A 15,914-nucleotide genomic window follows, 5' to 3' on the forward strand; every position below is an offset into this window, starting at 1 on the left:
GCCTAATGTCTTACATTGCTCGTTAAGTAGATCATATATGAAGGGATTTTAGTTTTATGTTTACTAGAAACAAAAAAGTGCTTATCTAAATTTAATAGCAATTAAGGGAAGACATTGTTTCAGAAGTAACTTATTAGCAATATACCATCCTTTAAAATATGGGAAATTTAGGATTTCTCTATTATACAATTTAAATCTAGAGTAGTTTATGGTATCTGAAGTTTCAAGGGGATGGAGTTCAGCTTTGAGGCCATGTGCCCACCTACTCTCCTCACCATAATTGATATATATAATCTTAAGTGGCTAGTAAAAGTTGTAATGTAATCACTCTGAAAATATCCCTTCTGCAGCGGAACGTGCATTGGACACCATGAATTTTGATGTTATAAAGGGCAAGCCAGTACGCATCATGTGGTCTCAGCGTGATCCATCACTTCGCAAAAGTGGAGTGGGCAACATATTCATTAAAAATTTGGATAAATCCATTGATAATAAAGCACTGTATGATACATTTTCTGCTTTTGGTAACATCCTTTCATGTAAGGTAAGCAAAAATGACAGGTAAACATAATTACCATGTTTAACTACTTTTAGTTTAGCCCTTAAAGTAGCAACTCTGGTTTGGTAGCTTTATTTCTCATGCATCCAGGTTAGATGACAAAAAAATCTCCAAACACTGGAGAAGTGTTAAATCAATAGTAAGTAATGAAGAATGGGTGTGTGTTTTTTTTCCTTAGGTGGTTTGTGATGAAAATGGTTCCAAGGGCTATGGATTTGTGCACTTTGAGACACAGGAAGCTGCTGAAAGAGTGAGTGAAAAAATGAATGGGATGCTTCTAAATGATCGCAAAGTGTAAGTAAATATTTAGTTAATCCTATTTGAAATCTGTTTTTAATAGTTATAAACCCACTCATTCAGAAAGTTGGTGTACTCATATTTTTTTAAAAAAATTTTTTGATAGGTTTTTTCACTATAGGGCACATGTGCTTGCCAGACAGACAGAGAGAGGCATAGAGACAGAAAGTGAGAAATCACCCCCCAGGGGGGATGGTCACACCGCAGTCCCTTCTCCTCCATTCTCCTCTCGAGATCTTAGGCACGCACGCACACGCGCCCGGCGTTGAGTTTTAAGCCACCGGGTCCGGGACGCGAACCATGATCGAATACGTGGGAGTCCAGCGACATAGCCATTACTCTAACTGCTGGTTCCTAAAATTATTTTATTTAACTTTATTTTTCATTTGACCAGAGAGGGACAGAGTAAGAGAGGGAAAGTGAGAAAGCAAGCCATCAGGTCCGGGACTCGAACCATGGTCAGCCACGTGAGAGTCCAGCGCACTTAACCACCACGCCGCCTGCCGACCCCTGTATTTATATTATATTCTTAATGAGATACAACTAGTCAAAGTAAAATACATCTTGGTAGATTTTATTATATTTTCTTTGCAGTCAGTATAACATAAGTAACAGTGGATTGAATATAACTGATCAACATTCACAGTTTAAAGAACAGGAGAAAGTAAAGGATATAAATATAAAGTTTTTTTTCAAAATAAGTGCATTGTTGGAAAGCCAGGAATCCAGACAACTTTATAATTCCTGAAATACTAGGAAAATTAGTCTGTTTTACACTTGAGGCAAACTGATATAATTTGGTTTTACATACTGTTAACAGATAAACTGGGATATATACAAAGGAGTGAATTTATAGCCTAATTATATGGCCATATTACTCATACTATTATAGTTTTTTTTTAATTATTTTATTTAATTTTATTTATTATTTATTTATTTGCTCATTTCAGTTTGTGCAGAGAGGGACAGAGAGAGAGAGAGAAAGCCGCCAGGTTCAGGACTTGAACCACAGTTGGCCATGTGAAAATCCAGCAACTTTAACCACCATGCCACCTGCCGGCCCCCACTATTGTAGTTTTTTGATGAGAGTATAAAAATGAAGCAGAATCAAATCAGAAGTTTCTGTGATTAATTGTCCCGAAATGTATGTAACCTTTCTGGAAATATACCTAGTTTTAGAAGTTAAAAAACAGTTAAAACCTACTTACAAGGCTGTTTTTTGCTACAGTTTGTTAAAATACAGATTTTCTGATATGTCAAAGAAATATCTTTATTCTGAATGCCAGTGGATTTTTCTTAATTACCGAGCACATTCAGCTCTTAAGTCATAAATGACTTCTTGCTACAGTATGAACTGTGGTGATGACATACAAGTTTGCTTTAGTGGTTATAAAGCAGTAAGTGCGTTACTCTTTAAGGTGTGGTTCTGATCAATCACTGCATCAAGTGGTATGGTCTACTGTGTTGATTCATGATTAAGGAAAGACTGTCAAATATAAATTAGAGCCCATACATGTCTATAAGAAAACCAGCAACTCTTTCATAATGAACAGTGTTTACAAAGAGTCTTAGAAATAGTACCTCTTTTAAGTGAGAGAAATAATCATCATCATTAGTCCATACAGTTGAAAGTTATTGATGCTTTAGGAAAAAAATTAAAAGAATGCCTAACACTGGCAGGAACTGGATGTAAACTAATGTATTGCTCTTTTCCATATAAAATGTTAAAACCCTTTTGGAAAATAATTTGACAACATATATAAATAATCTTAGGTTCATTTATATTCCCTTTGAACTGTGGTTTCTATAATTCTATCCTAAGAACAAATTTGGAAGCTGTTATTTATAAAGTTGTGTTACAAATTCAGGATGTTATGTGTCCACAGTGAAATAATTATACTCCCATTGAGAACATTTACAAAGCTAACATGGAGAAGCTTCACTGTTTTGGGGAGTGGTAGGTAGAACTCTGAATATCTCCATTAATGAATATTCTTGATCAGTTAGAGAACAAAAGGACTTAATATTAAGTGTCAATAATGATTTGGTAGGCTTACAGAAGATGGATTTAATTTTTTTTTTTTTTAAGAATTATTTATTTAATTGTATTTGTCATTATTTCTTAATTCCGGGGAGGTGGGGGAGAGAAAGGGAAAAAGTAAGCCACCAAGTCCGAGACTACAACTGTGGTTGGCCACATGGGAGTCCAACCACTCTAACCACCATGCCACCTGCCAGCCCCAATTTTTAAGTTCTTTAAAGTCATTTTGTTGATAATGCTGCAGGTATGCCAGGCTGTTGTGTGCTGGAGAAAAGAATTGTTCCTTTTTTGTGATTATAGTTAAGGGATTTAAGAGATTATATCTTCAGTTGAGGCCTTATTTCTGCTTTGTAGTGGAGAATCTGAAAATTCTCAGTAACAATTGCAAAATCCACTATTAGGCTTAGTTAATCTGAACTTTTATGAAATAGTACTTAACGTTTTAGTTCTTATATTTTATTAGATTCGTTGGACGATTTAAGTCTCGTAAAGAACGAGAAGCAGAACTTGGAGCTAGGGCAAAAGAGTTCACCAATGTTTACATCAAGAATTTTGGAGAAGACATGGATGATGAGCGCCTTAAGGATCTCTTTGGCAAGTTTGGTAATGTGAATTAAATTTTTCATTCTTGAGTTAGGAGTAGTTAAACCTTTTTTTGGCTCATATATTGTACTAAAAAACTAAATGCGATGGGACATGCATGGTACTTGAGAATACTTGAAGTCATTTGAGTCAAGCTACTGACATATAGTGTGCTACAAAGTAGCATATAAGTACAGTAAAATTCTCTACAGTTTAGATAAACATTTTAAAAACACCCAGATACAAGTGCACATGAGTCCAAAATCCTGAGAAGAGAATGAGTTGAAGGGATTGTAGTGAGGCCACCCCCACGGGAAGGGTGATTTTTCACTTTCTAGTGACCGCATAACATCCTGTAACAAACTATTAAAAAAATCTTAGGTTTATGCTTTTTTAGCTATCCTCTGATATAGCCAGCTTATAGTAGAGTTGAGTCTACAGTTACAAGATGGGAAAGCTGGCCAGCTGTAGAGTATTTGGCCAGTCTCAGATCATATGTGAACAGTTTAAAACTGCCTTTTATCTTTTAAAATAAAACCAAAGATCCCTGATTTTCCAGTGTTAACTCCTTGAAGTGGCTTTCTGAATCCATGACCTTTTTTTTTTTTTAAATCTACTTCTTCCATGAGCAAGAGAGACAGGTTCCTGATACCAGGATCCTTTCCAGCTTCAGACAGCGTGAAATCATAGCACACGTCATGGGCATTACTGTATCCAGAGCACTCAGGGAAGATCACTGCGTGGAAACTCAGAACTTTCCCACTTGGGTCAGCCTAACTGCTATGCCACCATCTGCCTCCCCTTGTGGACTCTTAAACAAAGATTCTTTCTTTTATTTCAATATTAACTTCAGTAAACTTGGAATTAAAGAAGTATAAGCCAGTAATACTCTAGGTAGCTGTGTGATAGATCCGAAGATGAACATTTAAGTATATATTTGTAAATGATTTGCTTGACCCACTCTTAGCTTTACTTGTGTTGCACTTAAGAGGTGGCTTTTTTTTATCTTGAGAACTTCAAATAAAGAATCAGGAAATCTAATTGCCAGGCTAGAAAGCCACATTGAATCCTCCACTCCTTTGAGCAAATAGTTTATGCTTTTGTACACTGTGGTGTAAGATGCAGAAAATAAATGACGTGTTTCACATTTTATTCCAAGTTTTCTTTATTTAGTGTGTTTCTTTTTGTATAGTCTTGCTTCAGTTAGAAGTTGATGCTAAAGCTGAGTGTTAACTAATGTACCCCCAAGTGAGGAATGCTATATGTGAGTTGACCACCAATATGTAAATATGTCAGATATTTTCTTGACTTGCTTTGCATGCCAAAGATTTGAAATACAGCCTTAGGACAAAGGCACATGCAAAAGAACTTCTGCCTGATCCCATACATTTAAAAAATCTCTATAATCAAATGTGATTTTTTTTAACCTTTTTCTGCCCCACTTACCCGAGATACCACCCATTTCAGTTAAGTATCTTTTCCACTTGAGGGAATTGGGGATAGGGGACACAAGTGTTTTCAGAAACATGCTGCTGCCTCCTGGTGATTCAGCTTTGTCTTAGTCCTACCAAAGGGTAGGACTAAAGTCCAACCATGTATTCCCTCCACTCCCTATTGAAAACCAGATGGACCAGTACCAGCAGGTAGCGTGGTGGTTAAAGCGTTGGACATTCCCACATTGCAAACCACAGTTCTAGTCCTGGATCTGGTGACTTGCTTTCTTCCCACCCGTCTTTCTGGTCAAAGTAAAATGAATGAATGAATAAGTAAAATTAAATAAATGATTCTTTTAAAAAAACCCAGGTGGACCCAGGCTTTAAGGAGTTTACTTCATATCAAAAAAGCATATTACTAAGAAATAACAATCTTTTTGTGCTATAGCTCAGAATAAAACTTCCTCTCTTTCTGCTTAGTACCACATATCTCCATAAATGGAAGGAGGAATCTTTTAGGGAATAAAGTGTTTACTTTCTTAGTAGAAATAAAGGATCTTTAGAGAATTATAAGTGCCTGTCAGGGGAGGTTAGAGATTTAGTGGAGGAGTCAATTGCTTGAGTATCATTTTTTTTTTTTTTTTTGAGAGGTTTTCGCTATAGGGCGTGTGCGCTTGCCAGACAGACAGAGAGAGACATAGAGACAGAAAGCGAGACATCACCCCCCGGGGGGATGGTCACGCCGCAATCCCTTCTCCATTCTCCTCTTGGGATCTTGGGCACCCACGCACACGCGCCTGGCGTGAGTTTTAAGCCACCGGGTCCGGGACGCGAACCGCGGTTGACTACGTGGGAATCCAGCGACATAGCCATTACGCTAACTGCTGGTTCCCTTGAGTATCATTTTTAAAAAACACTTTCTTTTTATTGTTATTGTCTGGTGTCTTTTGAAATATATAAACTAAGTGGAATATGTGAATTACTTAATTTCTTTTTTTTTTTAGGACCTGCCTTAAGTGTTAAAGTAATGACTGACGAAAGTGGAAAATCCAAAGGATTTGGATTTGTAAGCTTTGAAAGGCATGAAGATGCACAGAAAGTAAGATTTTGAAATGCAGTAACAAAATACAGTGTAGTTTTTCTGTATTCTACAGTGAAAGGGGAATACAAAATTTAGTTGCTCTCTCAAATTTATTTGCATGTCAGTTATATGATCTTGTATATTAATTTGTATTTTAATTATTCAAGTACATAAGTTGGGAACCTATATTGTCCCAAATTTCAATTGTGGGATATATGTATATATGTGTATGTACATACATATATATGTGTGTGTGTGTATATATATATAGCTATCTTTCATAATTTAACAGATGTTCTTTATTGTTAAAGAAATGAATTTGTATATTACAAATTACTAATTGAAGTTATTGTGCTTTTTATGTAAGGCTGTGGATGAGATGAACGGAAAGGAGCTCAATGGAAAACAAATATACGTTGGTCGAGCTCAGAAAAAAGTGGAACGGCAGACGGAACTTAAGCGCAAATTTGAGCAGATGAAGCAAGATAGGATCACCAGATACCAGGTTCATTTTTAATTGAACAAGCAAAATAAGACAGGGATGAGGAAACCTAATTTACGTTCATTTCAGTTATTTCCAGGTAACTGCAGGGTTTAAGAGGGGGAAAAGGAGAAGAAACATGGGATAAAATAATAGGAAGTATGTTTGGATACCACTATGATTGTCTTTTTTTCTTTTTCTACAGTTAATTCTTTTATTCTTTTTAGGGTGTTAACCTTTATGTGAAAAATCTTGATGATGGTATTGATGATGAACGTCTCCGGAAAGAGTTTTCTCCATTTGGTACAATCACTAGTGCAAAGGTAAGATTTATATGATTTTGTTTTTAAATATTTGGGAACAATCCATGCACATTGGTATGTATATAAGTCTTATACTAGTAGACCAACTAGTAGTGGTAGCATTTTCTTCCAGAAAGGCATCAGATTTTTAATAATTTTTCTAGAAATTGGGATTTGCTTCATTATTTCTAAAACTTAAGTTCATATTGATTTTGTGCTCTAATGGTTTACTTTCGCAGATGGTGAGTTCTATAAGCTTAACTAAGGCCCCTCGTGATCACAGTTAGTAATTGTTCCTCACGTGATAATACACTCGTTCCACGTTCTGTTAAATACATTTTTTGTTCCATGCTTTGTTAAATGAGTTTTTTACTGTCTAAAGACGGCAGTTTATGAGTAAGCTGTAATTGTTTTGAGAGAGAGATTCTTGTTGTAGGGCACGTGCACTCACCAGAGAGACAGCGAGAAATCACCCCCTCCCCTGGGCAGGGGGAATCACACTGCAGTCCCCTCTCCATTTTTCTTCAGGGATTTTGGGCATTCATGCACAAGCACCTGGCTTGAGTTTGAAGCCACCAGGTCCAGGACTCAAATTGTAGTCAACTTTGTGGGAGTCCAGCAACATACCTATTAACGCCATTTGATGGTCCCAGGAAGCTCTAATTGTTAACAATAGTTAGAGTCTATTCATTTACACAATTCATTCAGAACCTTCAAACCCCCTGTGGGTGGCAGGAACAGCAGTAAAGACAAAGATAATATTTCTGTTTATTTTAAATCAGATTAAGAAATGCAGCAATAGGATTCCAGAACAGATTCTGAAGCTTTGATTTAAGAACCTTTGCTCTAGATATTTTTATTTAGAGTCCATGGTCTTAAGAATTCCTCTATGCAGTTTTTGTGGGTGTAATTTTTGCTGGAGTCAGAGAAGAGTACACAGGAAGAATTAGAACTCATTGATGTGGAAATCATGGCTGGTGTTTCCATTCAGCTTTTCCATTGGCCATAGGAATTTCTGTGATAGTTAACAAGATGTTTGAGGCAAAGTGAGTGAATACAAATAAAGTTTTGTATCATAGTTGCCTTTGGGGTTCAGCTAGAGCTTTTCTGAGAATGATAGAATTTAGTGTTGGGTATATATTGTCAGCATGTTTCTGGAAAGTTGTTTAAATTGAACATTGTGCATTAGTTTACCTTGAATGTATGAAGCACGCATGTTTTTCCAAGTACTTGGGAGATTACAGTATCACAGTTCAAGAAGAGATGGTCATCATGTTAGTTTAATAATGCTTGCTGAAAAATTATCATGTGACATAAAAGGGACAAAAAGTGAGATAGGTTACTCCTCTAGTCCCCCATTTTCAGTTTCCAAAATGGACCCATTACAGTTTAGGGATTCTTCCTGGAGAAATCCTGGACCATTCAAACACTTTGTGGATATATAAAGCAGTTTTTAGGAAACAGGTCATACTGGACATAATCCGTGATTTGCCTTTTCACTTAATAGTAGGTCTTGGGGCCAGCAGGTAATATTGTGGTTAAAGGTGCTAGACTCCCACATGATCGACCACATTCAAATACCAGTCCTGAGGGCTTTTTCTCTTTATAGCTCTCTCTCTGATGGGCATGTAAGCCCTATAGCACAATTAAAACAAGAATAGTAGATAAATATTTTTTAAAATATGGTAGGTCTAGATTTGTACTTTTTTCAGGTGTGGGTTTGTTTTGTTTTGTTTGTTTGTTTTATTTGAGTGTTCGTGGTTAATACTATAATTCACTCTCCCTATATTGATAAGTATCTGGGTTGCTTTGCATGTTTCCATTGTAGAACCCGTTGTGTTTGTGAACAGTCTTGTCATTTAAATTTCTAAAACTGGAATTGTTTATTAGCACTAGTGTATATTTGAAATTGAGACAGCCAAGTTTTTCAAAAAGAGTGTATTTTCATTGGTTTTGATAGATTTGTCAGTTCAGTAGAAAGTGTTCTCACACCTTTTCAAATCTTTTTCTTTTAACCTTGTGATGTACTTTCATGTGTTTACCAGTTTCACCTTTTTTCTTTGCATTTTTTTTATTGAGTTAGTTGTCTATTGACTTAGAAAGTATTTTATGTTACCCCCTTTGTGTGATAGTGCAAATTATTTTCTCTCAGTCACACAACTTTAACATTGAGGGGTTTATCAAGTTAGCAAGCTTCTTTCATTATTTTTGCATCTTATGTTTGGATTCCAAGTCTACCTGGCCAGTGTTCATTTTTAAATGTAAAGTGAGTAAGAGAGCTAACTTAATTTCTAGTTGTCTCAATGTGGCATGTACTTAATAGTCCAAAGTTACTCCTTTCCTCATAATTCCCATAAGTGCATGGATATGTTTCTATGGTCTCTGTTTTATTGCTGTTTGTGTGCCACTAGCATATTGCTTAAGTTCATTTCATATGCTTATGTACATGGTAGGACTAGTGAGGGGTGTCTTTTTTTTTTTTTTTTGCTTTTTCATCTCTTCAATATTCACTTAAAAGATCTTTGCATTCATTTTAAAAAGCTTTCTTTGAGTGTTATTTACACTAAATTGTCCCTCTTACTGAACATGAAACTTTTAAAATGTAAAATTTCTCTAAAATTCAGCTACTTGTTCCATCAAGAGTAGTGAAACATCCTGTTACCTTGAGTTGCTAGAATAATCAAAATTTAATGAAGGATGTTTCCAGTGGTGCCAAAAGGTTAATTTAGGCCTTGAATGCATTTGGATATTTAAATTTTACTATTGAAAATTTAATACTAGATTATATACTAAAAATGTTGAAAAGTCACTGTTATACCTCAGCCTCTTTATCTACTTTGTTTAGCTCCCTTGCTTGACTAGAGTAACGCATATGTGTAACTTGCCCTTATTTTGGCTGTTACAAACAATTGTAAACAAAGGGTAAACACCTAATTAACAACCTTAACAGCATTTAGTTACTTAATTTGATGACGAGAATTGACTCTAAGTGATAATGCTCTCCCCCTTTTTTGCCTCATTTTGCCATTCCATTAACTTTGTTTAATTTTTTTTTTCTTTTAATAGGTTATGATGGAGGGTGGTCGCAGCAAAGGGTTTGGTTTTGTGTGTTTCTCCTCCCCAGAAGAAGCCACTAAAGCAGTTACAGAAATGAATGGTAGAATCGTGGCCACCAAGCCATTGTATGTAGCTTTAGCTCAGCGCAAAGAAGAGCGCCAGGCTCACCTCACTAACCAGTATATGCAGAGGATGGCAAGTGTACGAGCTGTGCCCAACCCCGTAATCAACCCCTACCAGCCAGCGCCTCCTTCAGGTTACTTCATGGCAGCTATCCCCCAGGTAGGTTTTAGCAGACTGTCAGAACTTTGCAACGATGAGTTTCATCATCTGTTCATCTCTAGTCTGTTTGCTCTCCAATATAAGAAACGCTTGAGGTAAAAACATTGTCAAGAGATGTAGGTTATGAATGAATTGGAAAAACACCCCAAGTGTAGGTGCCTGGTGAATGTTGCATTATTACCTTTTTTTCTTCAGTTAATCGATTTGCTTTCTTTTTGCAGACTCAGAACCGTGCTGCATACTATCCTCCTAGCCAAATTGCTCAACTAAGACCAAGTCCTCGCTGGACTGCTCAGGGTGCCAGACCTCATCGTAAGTCTTAAATTTTTCTTTTAATTAAGGTTGGGAATTGGGCTAAAAATACATGAGAAAAGTTAGCTTTTTCATTTCAGTGCTCTCTTCACTTGCTTATTATCATAATTTATGGTTATAGATGTTCTTTTTTGGGTTCTAGCATATTTTTAAATTAAAAAATGGTTCACCATGTCTGTCTTTGCAAGATAGTAATGTATACACTAGTTTGATTTTTCCTTTATGGAGATTTTGGGAATGGATCCAGCTCATTAATTTTACATTTGGTTAGGCAGTAGTATTAAGAGATCTTGTTTCATGTAATCATGTATAAACATTGGTCCTGGCATTTTAAATTTAACCTTTTTCTGTGGAACATACTGCTGTATTGTAGGAGCACTTGGAATTTTGCAGTGTGTTATGATACAATTATTAATAATAGTACATAGGAATTAATCTTTTTGTTTACTGATGCTCAGATTTAATAAGTATGAAGAAATAACAGCTTTGATAAGTCTGAGAAAATAACAAAGGCCTATTTGCTGTATATAGTTTGATTTGTAATTATCACAGTTATTCACAACATTTAGCAGTGTAATAACAGTTTTGAGTAAACACTTTGGAAAATGTATTTTTTAAGTTGATGATTTGTAGGCAAAGATGTTAAGAGCATTGTTTTCCATTAAAATCAATAGAAGCATGAATGCTTTTTACTCTAGAGTTTTCCCAGTTAACATATGTTCATATCTTTGAATGTAGCATTCCAAAATATGCCCGGTGCTATCCGCCCAGCCGCTCCTAGACCACCATTTAGTACTATGAGACCAGCTTCTTCACAGGTTCCACGAGTCATGTCAACACAACGTGTTGGTGAGTCTTAGCCCTTCCTGTAAAAATTGATCTCCAATTCAAACAAAAATAAATGAATAAAATATAAAAATATGCTTTATTTTTTAGCTAACACATCAACACAGACAATGGGTCCACGTCCTGCAGCTGCTGCTGCTGCAGCTACTCCTGCTGTCCGCACCGTTCCACAATATAAATATGCTGCGGGAGTTCGCAATCCTCAACAACATCTTAATGCACAGCCGCAAGTTACCATGCAACAGGTATAGATGTAACAATTGTTTTATATAGTGTAGGAATTAGACAGGTAGTCAGCCGTCCTCATCCTGGAATACTTGTCTAGCCTGAAAGTTTTGTTTGGCATAGTTGGGAGAAAGAAATGGTAACGAAATGTTTAGTTTTATTGTGAGATCGGGCTTACCTTTTCTTCAACCTTGGGAGCAAAACTGATAAAGATAGAAATGCAATTCCACAGAAAACTCAGGATAAAAAAGAAAATGAAGGGGCCAGAAGGTGGCATAGTGGTTCAGGAGCTGGACTCCCACGTGGCCGACTGTGCTTTAAGTTCAGGACTCAGCAGCTTGAGAATCATACCAGATGTGTGTGCACGCCCAAAATCCTGAGGGGGAACAGAGAAGGGATTGTGGCCTAGCCATCCCCCGAGGAATGATTCTTTACTTCCTTTCTCTTTTTCTCTGTGTCTCTCCAACATGTGCTCATGCCCTATGGCAAAAACCTTAAACAAAAAAAAAGAAAATGAAATTATGTCAGATGTGGTAGTTATAGAGATTCTGAGCACCTAGGTGTTCTTAGCTACTCTAGTCTGTATTTTCCTTTTTTTCATTTTGTGTTTTCTCTAGAACTGTATGAGAGTTCTACATCTTTCATATCTGTCAGCACTTTGTATTGTTGAGTGTCATTCTTATTTCTTCTGAGAGTTTGAGATTGGCCCCTTCAGCAGGGTCACAGGTTGCATTCTACCCCTAGAGTCAGCTGGCTTGGACTGTGCGTGCGCACACATGCACTTACTCAAAAGAGATGCTGAGCTGCAAACCCAGGACCTTTCCCATGTCAGCTCAGCTGTGTTACCACTGTACCATCTTCTGGCTCACCTTAGTTTGCGTTTAATTCATTCATTTTGCCTCTTTCCAGTCATAACTGTATTTGCTGCTACTTCTGTCCTTAAAGTTTTCCTACTTTCAATTTAGCCTGCTGTTCATGTACAAGGTCAGGAACCTTTGACTGCTTCCATGTTGGCATCTGCCCCTCCTCAAGAGCAAAAGCAAATGTTGGGTAAGTATCTTCATACTCATACTACCTTGTCAGTTACAGAGATCGAAAATGCAAATACTACCTAGATGTCTTTAGTACCTAAAAACAACAGCTAGGGCAGTGGAGTTGGCCCAACTTGGGCCAAAGGAGTGATTGTGGTGGCACAGTTGGTCTCCCTAACTACAACACTGAAAAGCTAATACGGGGACCAGCAGTTAGCGTAATGGCTATGTTGCTGAACTCCCATGTAGTCACCTGGGTTCGAGTCCCAGATCCAGTGGCTTAAATTCACACTGGGCACATGCGCATGCATGTCCAAGATCCCAAGAGGAGAATGGAGAAGGGATTGTGGCATCACCATCTTCAGGGGCGGGGGAGGGGGGGGTGATTTCTCGCTTTCTATCTCTTTGTCTCTGTTTTTCTTGCGAGCGCATGCACTCTATAGCTAAAACCTCTCAAAAAAAAAAAAAAAAAAAGCTAATGCAAAAGTGTGATGATGATGGTTAGGTATTGTGGAGCATTGCTTAACCGTGAATCCTGCTCTGTGTTTTGAATTCGAACCAAATGAGAAGTCAACTTTGAGTACAGATTTAACAGTCTGTTGACAGTACTGTAACATGGCTTAATTGTCAAACATAATGCTGAGAATTAAGTGCCTTCTGACAGATATTAGTCTCTTTTCCCAGAAGAGGTATAATGAAATAGTGAGTTATATATTACATGTACCCTATGTTAAAAGGTAAGGTTTTTAAACCCAAGTTTAATATGGTAATTGCTCTTCAGATTTTTTTGATTAAAGGAGCTTTTGAATGTTTTTATTCCTAGGTGAACGGCTGTTTCCTCTTATTCAAGCCATGCACCCTACTCTTGCTGGTAAAATCACTGGCATGTTGTTGGAGATTGATAATTCAGAACTTCTTCATATGCTTGAGTCTCCAGAGTCTCTTCGTTCTAAGGTGATTTAAATTTACCATCATAATAGTTGCCTCTTGTAGTCTGTATTCTAGGGCTTTTTATAGGGGTTTACTTCTATAGATCATTTACTTAGTACTATGTACAAGCTGTGCATAATCCTAAGAGTTTTGTGGATACTAATTGTAAATTCTCATACCAACCTGTGGTGTTGTTATCCCCATTTTATTGATAGGGAAACTGAGGCATAGGGTTGAATAATTTGCCCAATTGGTTTAGCTCCAACAGCTATGCTTGTACCTAGGTTTTTTTTTCTTTTGGAGCAAGGAATATTTGCTAATACTTGCCCTTTTTTTTCTTTTTTAGGTTGATGAAGCTGTAGCAGTACTACAAGCCCACCAAGCTAAAGAGGCTGCCCAGAAAGCAGTTAACAGTGCCACTGGTGTTCCAACTGTTTAAAGTGAGTTATCCTCCTGTGATTTATGGTTTTGAAATTAGTTTCTTTTTACCACTTTGCCTGTTTTGAGGAATACATAGAAAAAAATTATTTTATTTGCTGATTTTGTCAAAAAGAAATGGAAACTAAGAGGCGTTAAAGGTTTCTACCTATTACCCTGGAATTGAATTGGATTTTTTAAAATCCTAGCATCTTTAAGCAGAATTTGTATTAAACAGCCCATGTATTTAGAGTTCTTGTATGTAGAGATTAGTGGCTGTAATGGTTGCCCTTGCGCCTCTACTATTGGCCCTTTGTTCCTCCCATGAAACAGGATAACAGTATAGGTAGGTGCACAGCAGTGTGTGGCTAGGGTCCAGGAACAGAGACTGGCAAACCTTTCCTGTAAATTAAGCAGATAAGAAATATTCGAGTTTTGTGGACTTATGTCTCTGTTAGGATTATTATCTCTGTTAGAATTAATTTACTTTGGGGGACCAGCAGTTAGCATAATGGCTATGTTGCTGGCCTTCCATGTAGTTGACTGCAGTTTGAGTCCCAGACCCAATGGCTTAAACTCATGCCTGACTTATGTGCATGTGTGCTCAAGATTCCGAGAGGAGAATGGAGAAGGGATTGTGGCGTGGCCATCCCCCCCTGGGGGATGGTTTCTCGCTTTCTGTCTGTCTTGGCGAGCGCACGCACCCTATAGCCAAGACCTCTCAAAAAAAAAAAAAGGAATTAATTTGCTTTGTTATAATGTAAAAAGCAGCCATGAACAGTACATGACTTAAAAGCTATATCTGTGTTTACAGAAATAAGCAGCAGACTGAATTTGGCCAAGGGCTATAATTTGCTATGGACAGGTGCCAGTATTGGTTTTTAATTTTTTTTTTTTAACCACTTACAGATTGATCAGGGACCACGAAAAGAAACTTATGCTTCACCGAAGAAAAATATCTAAACAGCGAAAAACTTAAATATTATGGAAAAAAAACATTGCAAAATATAAAATAAACAAAAAAAGGAAAGGAAACTTTGAACCTTATGTACCGAGCAAATGCCAGGTCTAGCAAACATAATGCTAGTCCTAGATTACTTATTGATTTAAAAACAACAAAAAAAAAAAAACACAAAAAAATAGTAAAATATAAAAACAAATTAATGTTTTATAGATCCTGAAAAAATAATTTTCAGCAAAGTACAAAAATTTAAAGCATTCCTTTCTTTAATTTTGTAATTCTTTACTGTGGAATAGCTCAGGGTGTCGGTCTGTTTTAAGTAACAGAATTGATAACTGAGCAAGGAAACGTAATTTGGATTATAAAATTCTTGCTTTAATAAAAATTCATTAAACACTGTATGGTTATGCTTTTTTATTTTAAGTCTCTTGGTTGGCATGTGTAAATAGGTAATATCTTAATGGTGCTGAGCTGAAAGTAGTAGCTGACATAAGAACCTCTTGTAAAATGTACTATTAATTCAGCATAAGAGTTAAGGTTTATGTAGAAAAGGATAAACTTTCTCTGATGTGTTACATGAATTTAGATTTCCATAGGAATTCTTGCGCCTATCTGTATTTGCTAAGTGATTTTAACATTTCATGTATGAAACTGATAACCATCAACTTTTGAAATTTTGCCAGTCTAGGACTGTATTGAGGTTTCTAGGCCAGGAGGCCATTAGTTTAAATCCTTTATCGATATGATGTAAAAGAGTTAACAGCTACTCTGTCCTTGTTGGAGAACAGAATGTAGATATTATTTATAGGCTTTTGGTATAATTTTTATGTTGATTAATGTCAAAACATTAGGGTTAATTTCAAATCTTATCACCCAAAGTACTTGTTAGAAGTTAAGGTGTGGGGTTCTATTTTGGAGAAGATGGATGTAGAGGATCTGACCTAGGGCCCATGACATCTGCCTAAAACTGATTGCCCAGGTAGTATAAATGTACTTTAGAGAAAATTATCTACCTTTAGCCAACATTTTCTTCGTACCACTGCCAGAGTTACAGTTGCACTCTATTACCTGTGGGAT

The 15,914-nt window shown here is 36.7% G+C and overlaps 1 protein-coding gene across 1 annotated transcript; it reads left to right on the forward strand.

Moving 5' to 3' along the window:
- Window positions 1-350: 350 nt before the first annotated feature.
- Window positions 351-15,238, forward strand: PABPC1 (poly(A) binding protein cytoplasmic 1; the record flags this gene model as incomplete). The annotated part of the gene is given in 14 exon segments (XM_014592065.2): window positions 351-544; window positions 738-853; window positions 3,361-3,500; window positions 5,917-6,011; window positions 6,361-6,498; window positions 6,702-6,797; window positions 9,843-10,115; window positions 10,337-10,427; window positions 11,166-11,276; window positions 11,364-11,518; window positions 12,464-12,548; window positions 13,353-13,483; window positions 13,806-13,899; window positions 14,786-15,238. Coding segments are annotated over 13 exon segments (1,718 nt in total), but the record flags the coding sequence as incomplete, so codon positions are not given.
- Between the last annotated feature and the right edge of the window lie 676 nt (window positions 15,239-15,914).

Source organism: Tupaia chinensis, unplaced genomic scaffold (genome assembly GCF_000334495.1).
Source record: "Tupaia chinensis unplaced genomic scaffold, TupChi_1.0 Scaffold000646_1, whole genome shotgun sequence".
In the NCBI taxonomy this organism is placed as follows: domain Eukaryota; kingdom Metazoa; phylum Chordata; class Mammalia; order Scandentia; family Tupaiidae; genus Tupaia; species Tupaia belangeri.